At 37.2% G+C, this 23,150-nt stretch overlaps 1 protein-coding gene across 2 annotated transcripts in view; it reads left to right on the top strand.

The window, feature by feature from the left end:
* Positions 1-21,271, top strand: part of SPRED1 (sprouty related EVH1 domain containing 1) — a 126,278-nt gene extending 105,007 nt beyond the window's left edge. For both annotated transcript variants that reach the window (XM_033435835.2, XM_004274017.3), the window contains exons 6-7: positions 14,561-14,662; positions 16,785-21,271. In XM_033435835.2, the coding sequence (XP_033291726.1) occupies positions 14,561-14,662; positions 16,785-17,435 (753 nt within the window). In that variant the 3' untranslated portion in view covers positions 17,436-21,271. The remainder of the gene's footprint in view (positions 1-14,560; positions 14,663-16,784) is intronic.
* Positions 21,272-23,150: the final 1,879 nt, after the last annotated feature.

Below are 23,150 nucleotides of genomic sequence, written 5' to 3'. Positions count from 1 at the left end.
GTGTGAACTCAGGGAGCCTGATTCCTCCAGCTCCATTTTTCTTTCTCAGGATTGCTTTGGCTCTTTGGGGTCTTTTGTGTTTCCATACATATTGTAAAATTTTTTGTTCTAGTTCTGTGAAAAATGCCATTGGTAGCTTGCTAGGGATTACATTTAATCTGTAGATTGCTTTGGGTAGTAGTATAGTCATTTTCACAAGGTTGATTCTTCCAATCCAAGAACATGGTATATCTCTCCAGCTGTTTGTATCCTCTTTAATTTCTTTCATCAGTATCTTACAGTTTTCTGCATACAGGTCTTTTGTCTCCTTAGGTAGGTTTATTCCTAGGTATTTTCCTCTCTTTGTTGCAGTGGTAAATGGGATTGTTTCCTTAATTTCTTTTTCAGATTTTTCATCATTAGTCTATAGGTATGCAAGAGATTTCTGTGCATTAATTTTGTATCCTGTTACTTTACCAAATCCATTGATTATCTCTGATAGTTTTCTGGTAGCATCTTTAGGATTCTCTATGTATACTTTCATGTCATCTGCAAACAGTGACAGTTTTACTTCTTCTTTTCCAATTTTGATTCCTTTTATTTCTTTTTCTTCTCTGATTGCTGTGGCTAAAACTTCCGAAACCATGTTGAATAATAGTGGTGAGAGTAGGCAACCTTGTCTTGTTCCTGATCTTAGAGGAAATGGTTTCAGTTTTTCACCATTGAGAATGATGTTGGCTGTGGGTTTGTCATATATAGCCTTTATTATGTTGAGGTAGGTTCCCTCTATGCCCACTTTCTGGAGAGTTTTTATCATAAATGGGTTTTGAATTTTTGTCAAAAGCTTTTTCTGCATCTATTGAGATGATCATACTGTTTTTATCCTCAGTTTGTTAATATGGTGTATCACATTGATCGATTTGCGTATATTGAAGAATCCTTGCGTTCCTGTCATAAACCCCACTTGATCATGGTGTATGGTCCTTTTAACGTGCTGTTGGATTCTGTTCGCTAGTATTTTGTTGAGGATTTTTGCATCTATGTTCATCAGTGATACTGGCCTGCAGTTTTCTTTCTTTGTGACATCTTTGTCTGGTTTTGGTATCAGGGTGATGGTGGCCTTGTAGGATGAATTTGGGAGTGTTCCCCCCTCTGCTATGTCTTGGAAGAGTGTGAGAAGGGTGGGTGTTAGCTCTTCTCTAAATGTTTAATAGAATTCACCTGTGAAGCTGTCTGGTCCTGGGCTTTTGTTTGTTGGAAGATTCTTAATCAGTTTCAGTTTCAGTACTTGTGATTGGTCTCTTCATATTTTCTATTTCTTCCTGGCTCAGTTTCAGAAGGTTATGCTTTTCTAAGAATTTGTTCATTTCTTCCAGGTTGTCCATTTTATTGGCATATAGTTGCTTGTGGTAGTCTCTCATGATCCTTTGTATTTCTTTTTTTTTTTTTTCTTTTAGTTTTATTGATCTTTGCTATTGTTTCCTTTGTTTCTATTTCATTTATTTCTAATCTGATCTTGATGATTTCTTTCCTTCTGCTAACTTTGCATTTTGTTTGTTCTTTCCTTTAGGTGTAAGTTCCTTTAGGTGTAAGGTTAGAGTGTTTATTTGAGATTTTTCTTGTTTCTTGAGGTAGGCTTGTATAGCTATAAACTTCCCTCTTAGAACTGCTTCTGCTGCATCCCGCAGGTTTTGGATCGTCGTGTTTTCATTGTAATTTGTCCCTAGGTATTTTTTGATTCCCTCTTTGATTTCTTCAGTGATCTCTTGGTTATTTAGTAATGTATTGTTTAACCTCCATGTGTTTGTGTTTTTTTACATTTTTTCCCCTGTAATTCGTTTCTAATCTCATAACGTTGTGGTCAGAAAAGATGCTTGATATGATTTCAATTTTCTTAAATTTACTGAGGCTTGATTGGTGACCCAAGATGTGATCTATCCTGGAGAATGTTCCATGCACAGTTGAGAAGAAAGTGTAATCTGCTATTTTTGGATGGAATATCCTATAAATATCACTTAAATCTATCTGGTCTATTGCGTCATTTAAAGCTTCTGCTTCCTTATTTATTTTCATTTTGGATGATCTGTCCATTGGTGTAAGTGAGGTGTTAAGGTCTCCCGCTATTATTGTTACTGTCGATTTCCTCTTTTAGAGCTGTTAGCAGTTGCCTTATGTATTGAGATGCTCCTATGCTGAGTGCATATATATTTATAATTGTTATATCTTCTTTTTGGATTGATCCCTTGATCATTACGTAGTGTCCTTCCTTGTCTCTTGTAACATTCTTTATTTTAAAGTCTATTTTATCTGATATGAGTATTGCTACTCCAGCTTTCTTTTGATTTCCATTTGCATGGAATAACTTGTTCCATCCCCTCACTTTCAGTCTGTATGTGTCCCTAGGTATGAAGTGGGTCTCTTGTAGACAGCATATATATATGGGCCTTGTTTTTGTATCCATTCAGCAAACCTGTGTCTTTTGGTTGGAGCATTTAATCCATTCATGTTTAAGGTAATTATCGATATGTATGTTCCTATTACCACTTTCTTAATTGTTTTGGGTTTGTTTTTATAGGTCCTTTTCTTCTCTTGTGTTTCCCACTTAGAGAAGTTCCTTTAGTATTTGTTGTAGAGCCTGTTTGGTAGTGCTGACTTCTCTTAGTTTTTGCTTGTCTGTAAGGCTTTTGATTTCTCCATGGAATCTGAATGAGATCCTTGCTGGGTAGAGTAATCTTGGTTGTAGGTTCTTCCCTTGCATCACTTTAAGTATATCATGCCACTCCCTTCTGGCTTGTAGAGTTTCTGCTGAGAAATCAGCTGTTAACCTTATGCGAGTTCCCTTGTATGTTATTTGTTGTTTTTCCCTTGCTGCTTTCAATCATTTTTCTTTGTATTTGATTTTTGCCAACTTGATTACTATGTGTCTCGGCCTGTTTCTCCTTGGGTTTATCCTGTATGGGATTCTCTGTGCTGCCTGGACTTGGGTGGCTATTTCCTTTCCCATGTTAGGGAAGTTTTCGACCATAATCTCTTCAAAAATTTTCTTTGGCCCTTTCTCTCTCTCTTTTCCTTCTGGGACCCCTATAATGCGAATGTTGTTGCATTTAATGTTGTCCCAGAGGTCCCTTAGGCTGTCGTCATTTCTTTTCATTCTTTTTTCTTTATTCTGTTCCACAGCAGTGAATTCCACCATTCTGTCTTCCAGGTCACTTATCCATTCTTCTGCCTCAGTTATTCTGCTATTGATTCCTTCTAGTGTAGTTTTCATTTCAGTTATTGTATTGTTCATTTCTGTTTGTTTGTTCTTTAAATCTTCTAGGTCATTGTTAAACTTTTCTTGCATCTTCTTGATCTTTGCCTCCATTCTTTTTCCGAGGTCCTGGATCATCTTCACTATCATTATTCTGAATTCTTTTTCTGGAAGGTTGCCTATCTCCACTTCATTTAGTTGTTTTCCTGGGGTTTTATCTTGTTCCTTCATCTGGCACATAACCCCCTGCCTTTTCATCTTGTCTATCTTTCTGTGAATGTGGTTTTTGTTCCACAGGCTGCAGGACTGTAGTTCTTCTTGTTTCTGCTGTCTTCTCTCTCGTAGATCGATCCTTTGTATTTCTGCACTTTCAGTTGTTACTTCTCCTTTTGCATTTCTAATTCTGTTGATTTGATTTTTCTCCCTTTTTTTCTTGATGAGTCTGGCTAATGGTTTATCAGTTTTGTTTATCTTCTCAAAGAACCAGCTTTTTTAGTTTTATTGATCTTTGCTATTGTTTCCTTCTTTTCTTTTTCATTTATTTCTGATCTGATGTTTATGATTTCTTTCCTTCTGCTAACTTTCGGGGGGATTTTTGTTCTTCTTTCTCTAATTGCTTTAGGTGTAAATTTAGGTTGTTTATTTGAGATTTTTATTGTTTCTTGAGGTAGGATTGTATTGTTGTAAACGTCTGTCTTAGAACTGCTTTTGCTGCATCCGATAGGTTTTGGGCCATCTGGTTTTCATTGTCATTTGTTTCTAGGTATTTTTTGGTTTCCTCTTTGATTTCTTCAGTGATCTCTTGGTTATTTAGTAGAGTATTGTTTAGCCTCCATGTGTTTATATTTTTTACAGTTTTTTCCCTGTAATTGATATCTCGTCTCATAGCATTGTGGTTGGAAAAGATACTTTTTACTATTTCAGTTTTCTTAAATTTACGGAGGCTTGATTTGTGACCCAAGATATGATCTATCCTGGAGAATGTTCCATGAGCAGTTAAGTAGAAACTGTATTCTGTTGTTTTTGGATGGAATGTCCTATAAATATCAGTTAAGTCTATCTGGTCTAATGTGTCTTTTAAAGCTTGTGTCTCCTTTTTTATTTTCATTTTGGATGATCTGTCCTTTGGTGAAAGTGGGGTGGGTGTTAAAAGTCCCCTACTATTATTGTTACTGTTGATTCCCCCTTTTATGGCTGTTAGCGTTTGCCTTATGTATTGATGTGCTCCTATGGTGGGTACATAAATATTCACAATTGTTATATCTTCTTCTTGGATTGATCCCTTGATCATTATGTAGTGTCCTTCTTTGTCTCTTGTAATAGTCTTTATTTTAAAGTCTGTTTTGTCTGATTATGAGTATTGCTACTTCAGCTTTCTTTTGATTTCCATTTGCATGGAATACCTTTTTCCATCCCCTCACTTTCAGTCTGTATGTGTTCCTAGGTCTGAAGTGGTCTCTTGCAGACAGCATACATGTGGGTCTTGTTCTTGTATTCATTCAGCTAGTCTGTGTCTTTTGGTGGGAACATTTAATCCTTTACATTGAAGTTAATTATCAATATGTATGTTCCTGTTACCGTTTTCTTAATTGTTTTGGGTTTGTTTTTGTGGGTCTTTTTCTTCTTTCTCTTGTGTTTCCTGCCTAGAGAAGTTCCTTTAGCATTTTTTGTAAAGCTGGTTTGGTGGTGCTGAATTCTCCTAACTTTAGCTTGTCTGTAAAGGTTTTCATTTCTCTGTTGAACCTGAATGAGATCCTTGCTGTGTAGAGTAATCTTTGTTGTAGGTTTTTCCCTTTCATCACTTTAATATCCTACCACTCCCTTCTGGCTTGGAGAGTTTCTGCTGAAAGATCAGCTGTTAATCTTATGGAGATTCCCTTGTATGTTTTGTTACTTTTCCCTTGCTGCTTTTAATATTTTTTCTTTGAATTTATTTTTTGATAGTTTGATTAATATGTGTCTTTTCATGTTTCTCCTTGGCTTTATCCTGTATGGGACTCTCTGCACTTCCTGTACTTGATTGACTCTTTCCTTTCCCATGTTGGGAAGTTTTTTTTTTTGTTTTTTTTTGTTTGTTTGTTTTTTTTAAATAATAAGAAAAATAATATATTTTATTTTACTTTCATTTATTCCTTCTCTAATGTTCTTCCTTAATGAAGATCCAAGTTTCTGACCTATATCCTTTTCCTTCTTTCTGAAGAACTTTAAACATTTCTTGCAAGGCAGGTCTACTGGTGACAAATTCTCTCAACTTTTATCTCAGAAAGCATTTATTTCTCTTTCAATTTTGAAGTGTAATTTCTCTAGATACAGAATTCTCAGTTCCTGGGATTCTTCTTTTGATACTTTAAATATTTCATTACACTTCCTTCTTGCTTGTATAGTTTCTGAAGAGAAGTCTGATGTAGTTCTTATCCTTGGTCCTCTACAGGTCAGGATTTTTGTTCCTCTGGCTACTTTCACGATTTTTCCTTTGTCTTTGATTTTCTGCAGTTTGAGTATGATATGCCTAGGAATAGGGTTTTTTTTTTTTTTTTTTTTTTGTATCTATCCTGCTTGGTGTTCTCTGAGATTCCTGGATCTGTGGTTTGGTGTCTTCCATTAGTTTGAGAACATTTGCAGTCATTATTACATTAAATATTTCTTCTGCTCCTTTCTTTCTCTTCTCTCCTAATATTTGTCCTGTGCATTTATTACACATTTTGTAATTATCCCATAGTTCTTGGATATTCTGTTCTGTTTTTTTCATTCTTTTTTCTCTTTGTATTTCAGTCTTAGACGTTTCTACTGACATTTCTTTTTTTTTTTTTTTCTGGTAAATATTATATATTCAATATGAAACAGGAGGAAAGGGGGCAGGGCACAACCTTTAAAAGAATTACATAGCCCGAGGACACAACATAAACTGATTAGAACAAAATAGGTCCAAGATGGCGGACGAGTCTACTTCCACTAGACCTTGAGCCTCAGTATACACTCATTGTAACACATCAGCAAGCTAAGCGACACACCCACAGGTGCCACGACAGTTCCAAGGATGACCATAAAGGTCAAAAAGTGGGCGGTGGCTCAATTCCTAGAAATCCCCACCCCTTCCCCAAAATAGCTGGAATACTCCTCCCACTCATCAGCGTATGAAATTACTCACCCCTATAAAACTAACAACCCCATACCCTGGTGCTGCCCTCGCCTTCTTTTTTTTTTTTTTATTTTTTTTTATTTTTTTTTATAGGTATACCTGGATTTAATTCTCACTTCTACCGCTTGGTAGCTGGATAGCCTTAGGCAAGTTTCATACCTCCCTGAAATTCACTTAATTCAGTCTGTAAAATGGCATAATAACTTATTATAGCATCCTTTTAGGAATTTTAAATCAGTTCTTGAAATAAAAGTACACAATATATAGACAAGTATGGATTCCTCAATAGATGTTTGACCTTTCATTTCTCCAGTATCCCACCCGCATCAAATAAAGAAAAATACTTTTTAAAATTTACGAATATTTCATTGTTGTAAAGTTAAAGCCATAAAAATAATCAAATGGCCTACTATCATACCGTTAGAAGAAAAAAAAAAGGTGTTCATGAGAGTTCCATATTAGAATACAAGTTTTCCTTAGGCACCTGTTTATGTATGCTATTCTGCTCTTTACAATAAATAATTAAATTTAAAAGACTTAATTCCTCACTTTTAAGACCTTATTAGTTTACAAATTACATATTGACCTATGCTAAATTTTATACCGACCCATGCTAATGAATTCAGTACAGAAAACAAAAAACACTGCACTCAAGCAAACTACATATATATATATATATATATATATATATAACTTATATGAGAATTGCTACTCCAGCTTTCTTTTGGTTTCCATTTGCATGAAATACCTTTTTCCATCCCCTTACTTTCAGTCTGTATGTGTCTCTAGGTCTGAAGTGGGTCTCTTGTAGACAGCAAATATATGGGTCTTGTTTTTGTATCCATTCAGCCAATCTGTGTCTTTTGGTGGGAGCATTTAGTCCATTTACATTTAAGGTAATTTTCGATATGTGTGTTCCCATTCCCATTTTCTTAATTGTTTGGGGTTTGTTATTGTAGGTCTTTTCCTTCTTTTGTGTTTCTTGCCTAGAGAAGTTCCTTTAGCAGTTGTTGTAGAGCTGGTTTGGTGGTGCTGAACTCTCTCAGCTTTTGCTTGTCTGTAAAGGTTTTAATTTCTCCATCAAATCTGAATGAGATCCTTGCTGGGTAGAGTAATCTTGGTTGCAGGTTTTTCTCCTTCAACACTTTCAATATGTCCTGCCACTCCCTTCTGGCTTGCAGAGTTTCTGCTGAAAGATCAGCTGTTAACCTTATGGGGATTCCCTTGTGTGTTATTTGTTGTTTTTCCCTTGCTGCTTTTAATATGTTTTCTTTGTATTTAATTTTTGACAGTTTGATTAATATGTGTCTTGGCGTATTTCTCCTTGGATTTATCCTGTATGGGACTCTCTGTGCTTCCTGGACTTGATTAACTATTTCCTTTCCCATATTAGGGAAGTTTTCAACTATAATCTCTTCAAATATTTTCTCAGTCCCTTTCTTTTTCTCTTCTTCTTCTGGAACCCCTATAATTCGAATGTTGGTGTGTTTAATGTTGTCCCAGAGGTCTCTGAGACTGTCCTCAGTTCTTTTCATTCTTTTTTCTTTATTCTGCTCTGCAGTAGTTATTTCCACTATTTTATCTTCCAGGTCACTTATCCGTTCTTCTGCCTCAGTTATTCTGCTATTGATCCCATCTAGAGTACTTTTAATTTCATTTATTGTGTTGTTCATCGTTGCTTGTTTCATCTTTAGTTCTTCTAGGTCCTTGTTAACTGATTCTTGCATTTTGTCCATTCTATTGTCCATTCTATCTCCAAGATTTCGGATCAACCTTACTATCATTATTCTGAATTCTTTTTCCGGTAGACTGCCTATTTCCTCTTCATTTGTTAGGTCTGGTGGGTTTTTATCTTGCTCCTTCATCTGCTGTGTGTTTTTCTGTCTTTTCATTTTGCTTACCTTACTGTGTTTGTGGTCTCCTTTTTTGCAGGCTGAAGGTTCGTAGTTCCTGTTGTTTTTTGTGTCTGTCCCCAGTGGCTAAGGTTGGTTCAGTGGGTTGTGTCGGCTTCCTGGTGGAGGGTACTAGTGCCTGTGTTCTGGTGGATGAGGCTGGATCTTGTCTTTCTGGTGGGCAGGTCCACGTCTGGTGGTGTGTTTTGGGGTGTCTGTAGACTTATTATGATTTTGGGCAGCCTCTCTGCTAATGGGTGGGGTTGTGTTCCTGTCTTGCTAGTTGTTTGGCATAGGATGTCCAGCACTGTAGCTTGCTGGTCGTTGAGTGAAGCTGGGTGCTGGCGTTGAGATGGAGATCTCTCGGAGATTTTTGCTGTTTGATATTATGTGCAGCTGGGAGGCCTCTTGTGGACCAGTGTCCTGAAGTTGGCTCTCCCACCTCAGAGGCACAGCACTGACTCCTGGCTGCAGCACCAAGAGCCTTTCATCCACAGGGCTCCTTAATTTGGGATGATTCGTTGACTATTCAGGTATTCCACAGATGCAGGGTATATCAAGTTGATTGTGGAGCTTTAATCCGCTGCTCCTGAGGCTGCTGGGAGAGATTTCCCTTTCTCTTCTTTGTTCTCACAGCTCCCAGGGGCTCAGCTTTGGATTTGGCCCCGCCTGTGCGTGTAGGTCGCCGGAGGGCGTCTGTTCTTTGCTCAGACAGGACGGGGTTAAAGGAGCCGCTGATTCGGAGGCTCTGGCTCACTCAGGCCGGGGGGTAGGGAGGGTCACGGAGTGTGGGGCGGGCCTGCAGCGGCAGAGGCCGGCGTGACGTTGCAGCCTGAGGCGCGCCGTGCGATCTCCCGGGCGAGTTGTCCCTGGATCCCGGGACCCTGGCAGTGGCGGGCTGCACAGGCTCCCCGGAAGGGCGTGTGGCTAGTGACCTGTGTTCGCACACAGGCCTCCTGGTGGCGGCAGCAGCGGCCTTAGCATCTCATGTCTGTCTCTGGGCTCCGCACTTTTAGCCGCGGCTCGCGCCCGTCCCTGGAGCTCTCTCAAGCAGCGTTCTTAATCCCCTCTCCTCGTGTACCAGGAAACAAAGAGGGACGTAAAAGTCTCTTGCCTCTTCGGCAGGTCCAGACTTTTCCCCGGACTCTCTCCCGGCTAGCTGCGGTGCACTAACGCCCTGCAGGCTGTGTTCACGCCGCCAACCTCAGTCCTCTCCCGGCGCTCCGACAAAAGCCGGAGCCTCAGCTCCCAGTCCCGCCCGCCCCGGCGGGCGAGCAGAAAAGCCTCTCGGCTGGTGAGTTCCGGTCGGCCCGATCCTCTGCGCTGGAATCTGTCCGCTTTGCCCTCCGCACCCCTGTTGCTGTGCTCTCCTCCGCGGCTCCCAAGCTCCCCCACTCCGCCTCCCGAAGTCTCCACCCGCGAAGGGGCTTCCTAGTGTGTGGACACTTTTCCTCCTTCACAGCTCTCTCCCGCTGGTGCAGGACCCGTCCCTATCCTTTTGTCTCTGTTTAGTTTTTTCTTTTGCCCTAACCAGGTACGTGGGGGGTTCCTTGCCTTTTGGGAGGTCTGAGGTCTTCTGCCAGCGTTCAGTAGGTGCTCCGTAGGAGTTGTTCCACGCGTAGATGTATTTCTGGTGTATCTGTGGGGAGGAAGGTGATCTCCGCGTCTTACTCTTCCGCCATCTTCCCGGAAGTCCATGTTGGGAAGTTTTCAACTATAATGTCTTCAAATATTTTCTCAGACCCTTTCTTTTTCTCTTCTTCTGAGACCCCTATAATCAAATATTGGTTCCTTTACTGTTGTCCCAGAGGTCTCTGAGACTGTCCTCAATTCTTTTCATTCTTTTTTCTTTATTCTGCTCTGCGGTAGTTATTTCCACTATTTTATCTTCCAGGTCACTTATCCGTTCTTCTGCCTCAGTTATTCTGGTATTGATTACTTCTAGAGTATTTTTAATTTTACTTATTGTGTTGTTCATCATTCTTTGTTTGCTTTTTAGTTCTTCTAGGTCCTTGTTAAACCTTTCTTGTATTTTCTCTATTCTATTTCCAAGATTTTGAATCATCTTTACTATCATTATTCTGAATTCTTTTTCAGGTAGACTGCCTATTTCCTCTTCAGTTGTTTGGTCTTGTGGGTTTTTACCTTGCTCCTTCATCTGCTGCATATTTCTCTGTTTTCTCATTTTGTTTAATTTATTGTGTTTGGGGTCTCCTTTTCACAGGCTGCAGGTTCATATTGCCTGTTATTTTTTGCTGTATGCCCCAGTGGGTGAAGTTGGTTCAGTGGCTTGTGTAGGCTTCCTGGTGGAGGGGACTCGTGCCTGTGTTCTGGTGGGTGGAGCTGTTTCTTGTCCTTCTGGTGGGCGGGACTGCAGCTCGTTGTGTGTTTTGGAGTGTCCATGAACTTAGTATGACTTTAGGCAGCCTCTCTGCTCATGGGTGGGGTTGTGTTCCTGTCTTGGTAGTTGTTTGGCATGGGGCATCCAGCACTGGAGCTTGCTGGCCATTGGGTGGAGCTGGGTCTTAGTGTGGAGATGAAGATCTCTGAGAGAGCTCTTGCTGATTGATATTATGTGGGGCCGGGAGGTTTCTGGTTGTCCAGTGTCCTGGACTCAGTACTCCCACCATGGAGGCTCAGGCCCAACACCCAGCCAGAGTACCAAGACCCTCCCAGCCACATAACTCAGAAAAAAAAGGAAGAAAGAAAAACAACCACCAAAAAAATGAACAGACAGAACCCTAGGACACATGGTAAAAGCAAATCCCTGGTGAAATTTCAGACCCACAAAAAATTGGGTCTGCTTCATGCGGAAGATCCAGTAGTGAGCCAGAAGAAGCCAAGAAGGATGGATTCCAGGTATGATGCAGAGATTGTAAAGTTACTTTTGGTTCTCAAGACATCAGTCTGTTCATTTCTGATAGAGAGGGATGTTGAAGTCTCCAGCTATGATAATGGGTGTATCCGTTTCCTTCAGGTTCTATCAGTTTTTGCCTCACATAATTTGATGCTGTGTTGTTAAACACATACACAATGAGGATTGTTATGTCTTCTTGGGGAATTAACCCCTTTATCATTATATAATGCCTTCTTTATCACTGATAACTTTCCTTGTTTTGAAGTCTGCTCTGTCTGAAATTAATATAGGAACTCCTGCTTTCTTTTGGTTAGTATTAGTGTGTTGTATTTTTCTCCAGCCATTTACTTTTACTCTAACAACACTAAACCACTTTACAGTGAGTTGGGAGTACTTTATAATAACCATAATCCTAATTCCTCCTTCCACTTGCATCATTGCTGTCAGTCATCTTATTTTATATACATATATATGCATATGTATGTAAATATGTGCATAATCATACATGATCAAGTACACTGTTGCTGTTTTTGTTTTTGGCCACGCTGCTTGGCATGCAGGACCTTAGTTCCCTGACCATGGCTCACGGGCCCAGCCGCTCCACGGCATGTGGGATCCTCCCGGACTGGGGCACCAACCCGTGTCCCCTGCATCAGCAGGCAGACTCTCAACCACTGCGCCACCAGGGAAGTCCGGAAGCATGGATTCTTAACCACTGGACCGCCGGGGAGGTCCCCCACTGTTGCTATTTTTTTGAACAAACTTCTGTTAGCTCAGTTAAGAATGAGAAAATTAAAAGTTTTATTTTATTTTCACTTATTTCTTCTTAACTGCTCTTGCATTCTCATGTAGATCCAAGTTTCTGACCTATATTATTTTCCTTCTCTCTAAAGAACCTCTGTTAACATTTCTTATAAGGCAGGTCTACCAGCAACAAATTGCCTCCATTTTTTTTTGCTTAAGAAAATCTTTATGTTTCTTTCACATTTTTTTAATGTTTATTTTTAGATTTAATTTTTCTTTTACATGATAGCTTGTCTCTCTTAATCCCCTACCCCCATGTTGCCCCCCCCTTCCCTCTACCCACTGATAACCACTAATTTGTTCTCTGTATCTGAGAGTCTGTTTCTTTTTTGTTATAATCAATAGTTTGTTGTATTTTTTAGATTTCACATGCAAGTGGTATCATAGAGTATTTTTCTTTCTCTAACTTCACTTAGTGAAATACCCTCCAAGTCCATCTGTGTTGTTGGAAATGTGAAAATTTCTTTTTTATGGATGAGTGATATTCCATTGTGTGTGTGTGTGTGCGTGTGTGTGTGTGTGTGTGTGTGTGTGTGTGTGTGTGTTTATACACACCACGTCTTATCCATTCATCTGTTGATGGACACTTAGGTTGCTTCCATATCTTGGCAATTGTAAATAATGCTGCTATAAACATTGGGGTGCGTGTATCTTTTCAAATTAGTGTTCATGTTTCTTTCAGATATATACCCAGAAGTGGAATTGCTGGGTCATATGGTAGTTCTATTTTTAGTATTTTGAGAAACCTCCATACTCTTTTCCACAGTGGTTGCACCAATACATTCCCACCAGTCTCCTTCACTTCTGAAGGATAATTTTGCAGGGTACATAATTCTAGGTTGGCAGACTTTTTCTCTTACCACTTTAACTATTTCACTTCACTCTTCTTGCTTGCATGGTTTCTGCAAAGAAGTCAGATGTAATTACTCTTTATAAGTAAAATATTTTTTCCTCTGGCATCTTTCAGGATTTTTTTCTTTATCTTTGATTTTTTATAGTTTGAAAATGATATGCTTAGGTGCTTTTTTTTTTTTTTTTTTTTTTTCCTTTTTCCTTCCCTCCATTTTCCTGCTTGCTGTTCTCTGAGCTTCTTGGATATGTGATTGGACATCTGACATTAATTTGGGTAAATTCTCAGTCATTATTATTTCATATATTTCTTTTGTTCCTTTCGCTCTTTCTTCATCTGTTCTTTCTGTCTTGTGTATGTTACACCTTTTGTAGTTGTCCCACAGTTCTTGAATAGTCTTTTTTTTTTCAGTCTTTGTTATCTTTCCTTTCAATTTTGGAGATTTCTGTTGCTTAATCCTCAAGCTCAGAGGTTTTTTTCCTCAGCCATGTCCAGTCTACTAAGCTCATCACAGGTGTTCTTAGTACTTTTGATCTCTAGATTGTTCTGCAGGGGGCGGTATTCTTTATTAGGATTTCTATTTCTCTGCTTGCATTGCTCTTCTGTTCTTGTATGCTATCTACTTTAAACATTGGAGTCTTAGCATATTAATCATAGTTGTTTTAAATTCCTAGTCTGCTGATTCCAATATCCCTGCCATATCTGGTTCTGATGCTTGTTCTGTCATTTCAAAATGTATTTTTGTCTTTTGGTATGTTTTTTTCTCGTTTTTCTTGATTGCTAGACATGATGTGCTGGGTAAAAGGAACTGCTGTAAATAAGCCTTTAGTGATGTAGTGGTAAAGTGTATAGGAAGAGGAAGTATTCTATGGTTGTGATTAGGTCTCAGTCTTTTAGTCTGAGCCTTTCCCTCAGGATTGTGAATATCACAATTATTTATCCGTTTTTTCTCTCCCTTTAGGTGTGTCAGATGGTTAGAGTTGACTAGTGTTGGGTATATCCCCTCCTCCAGATCAAATAGACTCTGATAATACCACAGTAGGTCAGACCCTCCTTAACTAGTTTCTCCTGAGGACAGGCCTTGTTAAGAACAGAGTGTTCTGGCACATTTCGTAATGGTTCCTTCTCCACTCCCCTGCTGGAAGCATGTATGGCTTTTTCTGATACTTATTGTGGGAACCTGGTTGATCTTCTAGAGGTAAACTCACAAGAGTTTGGGGGCATCACAATGACTGTCCCCACCCCCAAACAGGAGTTTTTTTAACTGTCAGAGTTGTCCATCCTGAGCCTCCAGCAATTTGTCAATTACAGTTGAGTTTTTTTTTTTTTCCCCCCAACCCTGGCACTGGTTTCCATGGTGATTTTCACTCATGAGTCTCTGCTCTGGTAAGCAGTGACTCCCTTTTTTTTGCTCTCTGCAGTCTTAGGGGTGGGGTTTGCCCTGTGTCCTCCTCTTTCATAGATCTAAGAGGAGTTGTGGATATTTTTTGTTGTTGTTCAGCTTTTTTTACTTGTTGTTACAACAGAATGGCAGCTTCCAAGCTCCTTATATGCCAAAACAGAAACCAGAAGTCTGTATTACTTTTTAAATTAAATTTTAAATGTATAAGGAAAGACCTAAGTTTAAATAATAAATAGGATGACTCAAGTAATGCTTTTTGTTAAAACCATTTTGAAAACCCTTACTGCTAATAGATTATGAAGTTTTGGAATACACATTATATATAGTTTTATTAAAAATAAGGAATGCATTCTTTTGTCACTTAAGTAGAAATTGTTTGTATTTTAGATAATGTTCAGTCATCCAGGCCTAGACATTCAGGGCAGAAGTATAGAATACGTACAGCGGCAAATACCCAAGGAATGTGGAAGCCTAAAGTCCCAAAATAAGGTAAGCTTAGTTTTATCTTCTGATTTGGAATGTAACTAATTAACATGTAAGTGAAATTTTCCAGTCTTTCTAATTCTCCATATAGTTGAGTTGTACTAGAATTGTTTTTTAGTGTATAAATTTTCCATTTGTTTATATATACTTCTAAACCCCATTACTTAAATTCCCTCCAAATTTCTGGTTTGAGTCTGGGGGATTGTCAGTATACTTATCACCAGTAGGAATCGTATGTTGTAATATAATGGTCTGCATCCATCACTCCACCTTTAGTCCAGACGTGGAGTTTTTTTAGCCACAATTCCAAATATATGGGGAATAGAAGTCTGCCCCAACGTGGATTCATGTGCTTACTTATAAAGTAGTCACTGTGTCCAGGGACTGGCACTAGAAGATATAAATGTGACTACTAGAAGCCCACTTATATGGGTGAAGGGAAGCGTCATTTTGATTTATGCCTGAAAAATTTACTTTTCTCCCTGGCCTCAAGGAAACAGGCTACCCAGAAGGATGAGAGAGTGTGATGTGTTTTAAGTCATTTTCAGAGACTTGTATAGCCAACCTATGAACATGTATGTCTTTGTATTAGTTTGCCAGGGCTGTCATAACAAAATACCACAGACAGAGTGGCTTAAACAACAAACATTTATTTGCTCACAGTTCTGGAAACTGGAAGTCCCAGTTCAAGGTGTTGATGCATTTGGTTTCTTCTGTGGCCTTTCTCCTTGGCTTGCCAATGGTCACCTTCTGGCTGTGTTTTTTTTCCTCTGTGCACCCACATCTCTGGTCTCTCTCTCTCTCTTTCTGTCCAAATTTCTTCTTCTTATAAGGATACCAATCAAATTGGATTAAGGCCTACCCTAAGGGCCTTATATTTTAATCACCTTTTTAAAAGGCCCTATTTCCAAATGCAGTCATATTCTGACATACTGGGATTGGGGCATCAACATATGGATTTGGGGGGACACAATTCAGCCTATAACGTTCCACCCTCTGGTCCCTCTTCTCACATGCAAAATACATTCACCCCATCACAACACCCCAAAAAACTTAACCCTTTCTAACATCACCTCTAGGTCCCAAATCTCATCTAAATACCATCTAACTCAAGTGTAAGTGAACTCAAAGTTTGATTCATCCTGAGGCAGAATTCCTCTGGGCTCATGAGGGAGGTGGCCCCATCCCCTTGGCCATCAGTGATAGCATCTTCCTGAGAATTTTCTTGCTCTTCAACTTCTGGTTCATTTTTGTTTTAAAAATTACTATTTCAATTAATCACTTCCTTCTCATATTGTAGTATAAGCAGCAAGGAGGAACTAGGCTGCACCCTCAGCACTTTGCTTGTAAATTTATGCTAAATATCCAAGTCCATCACTCACAAATTCTGCCTTCCACAAGAGACTAGAATACAATTCACCCGCATTCTTTGCCACTTTATAACAAGGATCAACTTTCCTCTGGTGTCAACAGTATGTTCCTCATTTCCATCCAAGCCCTCACCAGAAGCACCTTTAATGTTCTTATTTCTACCAAGTCTCTTCAAAGCTACCTAGCCTTTTTATAACATGCACCTCAAAACTCTTTCAGCCCCTACCCATTACCCAGTTCCAAAGGCACTGCCACATTTTTAGATGTTTGTTAGCACAACATCCTACACCTTGGTACTAAAATCTGTATGAGTCAGGGTTCTCCAAAGAAACAGAACCAACAAGAGATATATATATATATAAAGAGAAAGAGACTTATTTTAAGGAATTGGCTCATGGGATGGTAGAGGTACATATTCAAAATCTGCAGGGTAGGCTGTCAGGCTTGAGACCTAGGGAAGAGCTGTAGTCTATATCCAAAGGCAGACTGCTGGTAGAATTCTTTCTTGTTCCAGCAAGGTCAGTCTTTGTACTAATAAAGCCTTCAGCTGATTGGATGAAAGCCACCTACGTCATGGAGGATAATCTACTACACTTATGGTCTACCCATTGAAATGTTTATCTCGTCCAAGAAACATGTTCACTTAAACATGTAAAATAATGTTAGCCAAATATCTGGGCACTGTGGCCCAGCCAAGTTGGCACATAAAATTAACCTTCACAGTCATTATTGCAATTTTCATCTCTTTCCTTTTTAGGTCCCTTTGAAATCAATCCGACATGTGAGCTTTCAAGATGAGGATGAGATTGTCAGAATAAACCCTCGCGATATCTTAATACGTCGCTATGCAGACTACAGACATCCTGACATGTGGAAAAGTGACTTGGAGAGAGATGATACTGACTCCAGTATTCAGTTTTCTAAACCAGACAGTAAAAAATCAGACTATCTGTACTCTTGTGGGGATGAGACTAAGTTAAGTTCACTCAAAGACTCTGTGGTATTTAAGACACAGCCTTCCTCATTAAAATTTAAGAAGTCAAAACGAAGAAAAGAAGATGGTGAACGTTCTCGCTGCGTATACTGCCAAGAAAGGTTTAATCATGAAGAAAATGGCAGGGGAAAGTGTCAGGATGCTCCAGACCCTATTAAAAGATGCATATATCAAGTTAGTTGCATGCTCTGTGCAGAGAGCATGTTGTATCATTGTATGTCAGACTCAGAGGGAGATTTTTCTGATCCCTGTTCATGTGACACTAGCGATGACAAGTTCTGCTTACGATGGTTAGCCCTAGTAGCTTTGTCTTTCATTGTACCATGTATGTGCTGCTACGTCCCTTTGAGAATGTGCCATCGTTGTGGTGAGGCGTGTGGGTGCTGTGGTGGGAAACATAAAGCTGCTGGATGAAAGCATCCAGTGCCAAAATGAGCTTAAAATCTTTGTGTCCAGGAATTAGCTAACTTGGATTTGTGGAAGCTTTTGGCAAGCATTATGAAATCTTGCCTGGTATCATTGGGGCCACACGTGGAGGAAGCAGAACTCATCAGTTCTTGGCATTTCACAAATGCTAGCCATGCCTAACTTTTTCCCTGGAGTGCATGGCATGTTTTGTTGCAGGTTCTAAAGAATATTTGCAAAAGGAAACCATTTCTGGTTATTGGCTATATAAAGTGAGCATAAATATGATCCAACTAAAAGGGGTTAATTTTTTGGCATTTTTGTATATTTATGCATTAGGTGATGGGACTTTTAAAGGTTTGAATTCATTAAGATATAAACTTAAAGTGCACTAGGGGACAGTTGATTTCAATCTAAAAAAAGTTAACACTTGGGAACTGTAAGAAGTAAAACAAGTGCAACTAAATCATTTATTAGTTGTTTTTTGAAAGCAGTTTTATGTATAAATAACAAATGTTTATATTTAACTAAATATAAGGTACGAGTTATTACATATTAAACTTTTCCTCCCCTTCCTAGTTCTGAAGTAGATGTACATATATCTACTGTCACATTCCATTATATTTTGAATATTTTACTTATCTAGTTAATAACATTTTGGTTCCATGTGAATGATTTGATATTTTCATTGTCATTTCCCTCTGGCTACAGTTTATATTGAGTTATATCTGTACATTCTGGTAATCTAAAATCCTTAAAAAATATTCTAATAGCCTTGAGTGACCAACTTTTTTTTAAAGCACAGATGTAATTGTCTAATGTTATGATGGGAACATAACACTTATTTTTATATAAAAAGAGACTGAGTAAACATTATAGAAAAAAGTAAGGTTTTGGGTTGTTGTTTTGTTTTTTGTGGTATTCAACCAGCAAGTTGTTTTCTTTCAGAGTTTCCTCCTTCAAAAAATTATATTGCATTTACAAATGTTTTACAAGGTGAAAAGTGTAACTGGATAGTTAGAGTAAGTAAAACAGTGTCCTCCTGAGATTTCCACTTATCATTCTGCTAAACCAGAATATGTTCAGCTGTGTTACTAACTTTTTAGCTTAATTCTCAGTGCTTATTATCACATAACAATGATACCTTTTCTCAGTTGCATTTTATTTTATTTAAACTGGCCAAAAGCAAAATTATTTTATGTAAAGGATGTGCTAAACTATCCCAAGAAAGTATTTAATCCAGTATTGTGAATGAAATATCTTGTACGTATAAATTTATTTCTTTTGCAGAGCATTGTCTTACTGGATGTTTTATTTACAAAGTAGTTGGATAAATGTTCTAGCAAATTGTTTGAAGTACTTTGGGGTCAAATTTGTCTTTTTTTTTTTTTTTTTTAAGTGTTACATTAAAACTCTAACCAAGTAAGGGGTTCCTTAAGAACATTCCCTTAAAGGGAAAAGTTGAGAAGTGTGCCTTTTTTTAATGGCTTGAAGTTTCAGAAGTGATAAAAATTAAAATCACACTACTGTTAGAAGCTCATTTTCTATGCAGGTTTTTAAATGTCATTTATGTAATCATTCTTTTTACATATCACACTTAAGCTTGTGTTAGCTTTCTTCTTTTGCCCCAGATCAAACTGAACAATGTATATAACACTATCTGTCTGTAAAATACTTTTTTTAAGAAAGCATTTATATTTATATGACAGCTTGAACTGACAACATTGTGTATATAGATCATCTTAAAGTATTATTTCACATTGAAAAGAAGAAAAATATATTGATAACTATAGATGTTATGAAGAAGAGGTTATTTCTAGTTTTGTACTAAAAATTAATTGGATGAACTAAGTCCAAAACATGATACTGTAGCAGCAGTTTTAAGTCTTATTTTTACTGTTTATATATTTGGAAGCTGCTACACCAGATGATCTTCATCCCTGAAGTTTTCAGCTAAACTTGGTTTCCTAGAATAGACTGTTAACTTTCAAAATTACTTTTTATTGGTAAAATGGAAATACTGGTTTTCCTTGTGAATAATTTTCGTATTTGTAAGTGCTGAGTTTATAATTCAGGTTTGATCAGGTGTGAACAACTGAAGAAAATAACTTGCTGGCTATATAGGAAAATGCTGTGGAAATGAACTGTGTATATACTTCTGGGAAGAACAAATTTAATCATTTCTTCTGTTGAGCACTAATCAGTATAGTGCAACTCCTGGTCCTGTACTGTATTTTATATGCAACATATATGCTTTAATATTTTAATGTTTGTGCATTAATATTTTCAATTTGTTTAACCACTTTGCTGCTAAGATTTTTCCGTCCCATCCCCATTTTTCCTTTACAGTTTTAAACAAGTTTCTTCATTAAAAACTATGGTCATGAAATGGTTTTTATTTTACCTTGGATCTTTATAGTTTAACACACCCAGGTTCCAAATCAGTCTAGAAGACTAACTGATAATATAATGTTACCTGAATCCCTATGTGGAAATTTTCTCTTGAGTAAATTAGAATTCTTATGTGAATTCTTAGGTTAAATTTCTCATTCTTAAACGTGTATAGGTATATTCAGGAACATTTTCTTGTTCTGCATTACAGATTTGGCACTGCCAATTGGCTTGTCCTCTAAAACCTTTCTCTTTGGTTTTAATCTGGTAGTAGAAGCAAATGGCTAAACAAAACTGCTTAAGTAATAGTAAATATTGAAAATGAAATCATCTAGATGACATGACAAGAAAGACTTTTCGTCTGATGGCTTGTTCAGAATTGATAATCCTTAAATGATTTGTCTCCTGAGTTGACAGGGGAGTCATTTGATTTCGGAAGAAATATGAGGTATGTAACTTCAGCACCACCTACTGGATGATGTATAGACCATACGTGAGGTGGCAATTGGGATCTGACAGGGTTCATTCATCATTACTACCAGTAAAGGGCTATTTAAGTGGTGGCCACCTCCAAATGGAGAAAGCAGGAATAAGAAATATCTCAAAGGAACTGTAAAACCAATCTTTTCCCTAATGTGTCTTGTTGAAAGATTTTAAGCACTTTTTTCTTACATATCCTGTTTTAAAATATTTATCGATATTTGGAACTGGCAATCAAACTTAATGTGCCGAAGCATTTATAGAACCAATTCTTTCAACTTGCAAAAGCCATTACCAAAATGGTATTCTTACTTTTCCTCCCATTACCAGTCAGGGAGAATTTTTTAGAAAAAAATAAACATCACTGTATTTCATCATGACAACTTCAGAGAGTGTGTGTGTCTCTGGGATAATGTTGGGCAGGGGTTAAAATTTAAAGGGGGAAACTTAAAACTACCTATTTTCATTGGTTATTCAGCAGTGCCTAAAATGAACTTTTGAGGTAATACAAATGCACTTTCAATTCATGTGTATAGTGCCATCTGATATCTTGGGTAAGTCTTGTCTTTTCTTTTTCTCTCCCCAGCCCCCCCTTAAAGGAACACTACAGAGATGTTTCTTAATACCTATATGTCTCAGAAATACAGGAAATACGTACTTTCCTCCAGATTTAAAGAATCTTAAGGATGTTTATTTTGTTGAAATTTACTTTAGGTTTTGTGATACACTTTGGAATATATGTTTAAGATTGGGTTTTTTATTTTAGCCTAAAGATATATTAAACAAGTGTAACATTTTTCTACATGAAACTTTGAAAACTTTAGTTACCTGGAAAACATAGATTCTTAACTAAATATTCTTATTCTTAATTTGATTTCCAAGATCACATTTCTAAGTATAAGGGGAAGCACTAGAAACTTGCATCATTGTTACACTTAAAAAAAAAAAAATTGGTCTGTACTCCACAATAATAGCACCATAAGGTGTTTTGAAGTAAGTCAAAACAAAGAAATCACAACCTGAGATAATTTATATAAACCAAAAAATAAGGTGGGGGAGGCTTTAAGTTATTAAGGTACTGTTTGCCTAGCAGCCAGGTGGTTATAAAACTTTGATATGCTTTGAAACACTGATGTTAGCCATTGTTCCTGAAAGCTCCTTAAATTGCATAAGTTGCTAGTTTTGAAATTTTTCAAGAATAATCTAGTTGAAAAGCCTTTGTATTAAAGATACACATAGAGATTTTTGTGAACATTGCCAGTATGTAGTATCATTTGCTTTCTATTTTTGACCTCAAAAGTGCCTCACTTGTATATTATTTCCATTAAAAGCTTGACTGCATTCTTTCCAATAAGCAATGAAAAATTGTTTAACTCATGTCATAATGTATCTCCTTAGATATAGTTGACTAGCTTGATAGTTTTGGATATATAATGTAAATACGCATATATAAGTTTGTAACTGTTTTTGTTACATCATACCCATGTAATTGGACATATCAGATGATATCATAAGAATTTGTTTTAATTACCTGATTAAACCTATCATGAAATATAAAAGGACTTTTTCTTACTCTTCTAGAGATAACAAACTATCACATAAGAGATAATAATTACTAAAGCAGAAAGCAGTAGTAGAAATGGAAGCTTTTGATCATAATTTTTTAAGGTGTATTTTTAACCAAAAGGTCATGTATAGTTCATTTTAATGACTTATTTATTCACCCTTGATTGTATCCAGATTTTTTTTTATAGTTTGTTACCTGATACATTATTTGGTTTGGGAACATGTTACAACGAAGTCTGGATTAACTGCCTTAAATGATGTGTGGGAAATTTTTAACCCACTACTCTTACTCTTTTTTTTTTTTTTTTTGGTATCAGAGTTTCACTTAACTTGTAATATAAGCAAAATTAATCTAAATGAAAAATTATTAGGACAGTACTCAAAAATCATAATGTATTTCAACACCAGAATAACTTTTGAATTACTTATATTACAGTTGTATTTATTTGAAAAATCAAGAATTAACTGTTTATACCTTTACCATGAATTATGAAATGTTAGTCTTATGTGTTTATTTACAGGTTTTCAGAAATTTACTTTATGTTCTTCACATCAAGTTAATACCCACAAGTAAGTAGAATAGTTTTTACACGAGAGAAATTGAAACTAGGGTTTCTGCTTGGCTGTCAATATAGTGTCATGCACACAGTAGTCCTTAAAAAACATCAGCATTAATAATATGGAAGTTGGAGTCAACTTTAAAACCAACTACTCTAAGATTTGCAGTTTTAGAGGTATCCTTAAAATAATGGCTAAAAAAATGTATAATAAAAGTCTAACAAAATCATAGTTGAAATGGTGTTTTCTTTTGTCTAGCAGTCTTTATTTTATGTTTTTAAATAATCACTTACAGTCCTCAAATAACCATATAATGTAAGTATTATCCTCATTTTACTTAAAGAAGAGGTTTAGGTTTCAAGAGGTTAAAAACTATCCCCAAGATCACATTAGAGGTATCGGGATTGAACCAAATTGTCTTACTCCAAAGCCCATGCTTTTAGTCACAATGCAGTTTTGTGTTTCGTTATAAGAGTCACAGATGTACTTCATAGAATAATCATATTGTTCTGTTAAAATGAAATTTTATTTAAGTTGAACAGTATGATTATTCTGTGAAGTACAAAGCCTTTAAAAACAAAGCCTGTCTTTAAACCAGAGTTGCATTTAGTATCAGGGCTGCTACTTACACACGTGTCAGATTGATGAGTTTACTGTCCCCACTTCCCTCAAACTTAATTTTAACTTAGAAATAATACAATAACCAAGAGTCTGTGTACAGTTTGGAAA

Source organism: Orcinus orca, chromosome 2 (assembly GCF_937001465.1).
Source record: "Orcinus orca chromosome 2, mOrcOrc1.1, whole genome shotgun sequence".
Classification (NCBI taxonomy): Eukaryota; Metazoa; Chordata; class Mammalia; order Artiodactyla; family Delphinidae; genus Orcinus; species Orcinus orca.
The sequence above is the reverse complement of the archived record's forward strand: the minus strand, read 5'-3'. Positions and strand labels throughout refer to the sequence as shown.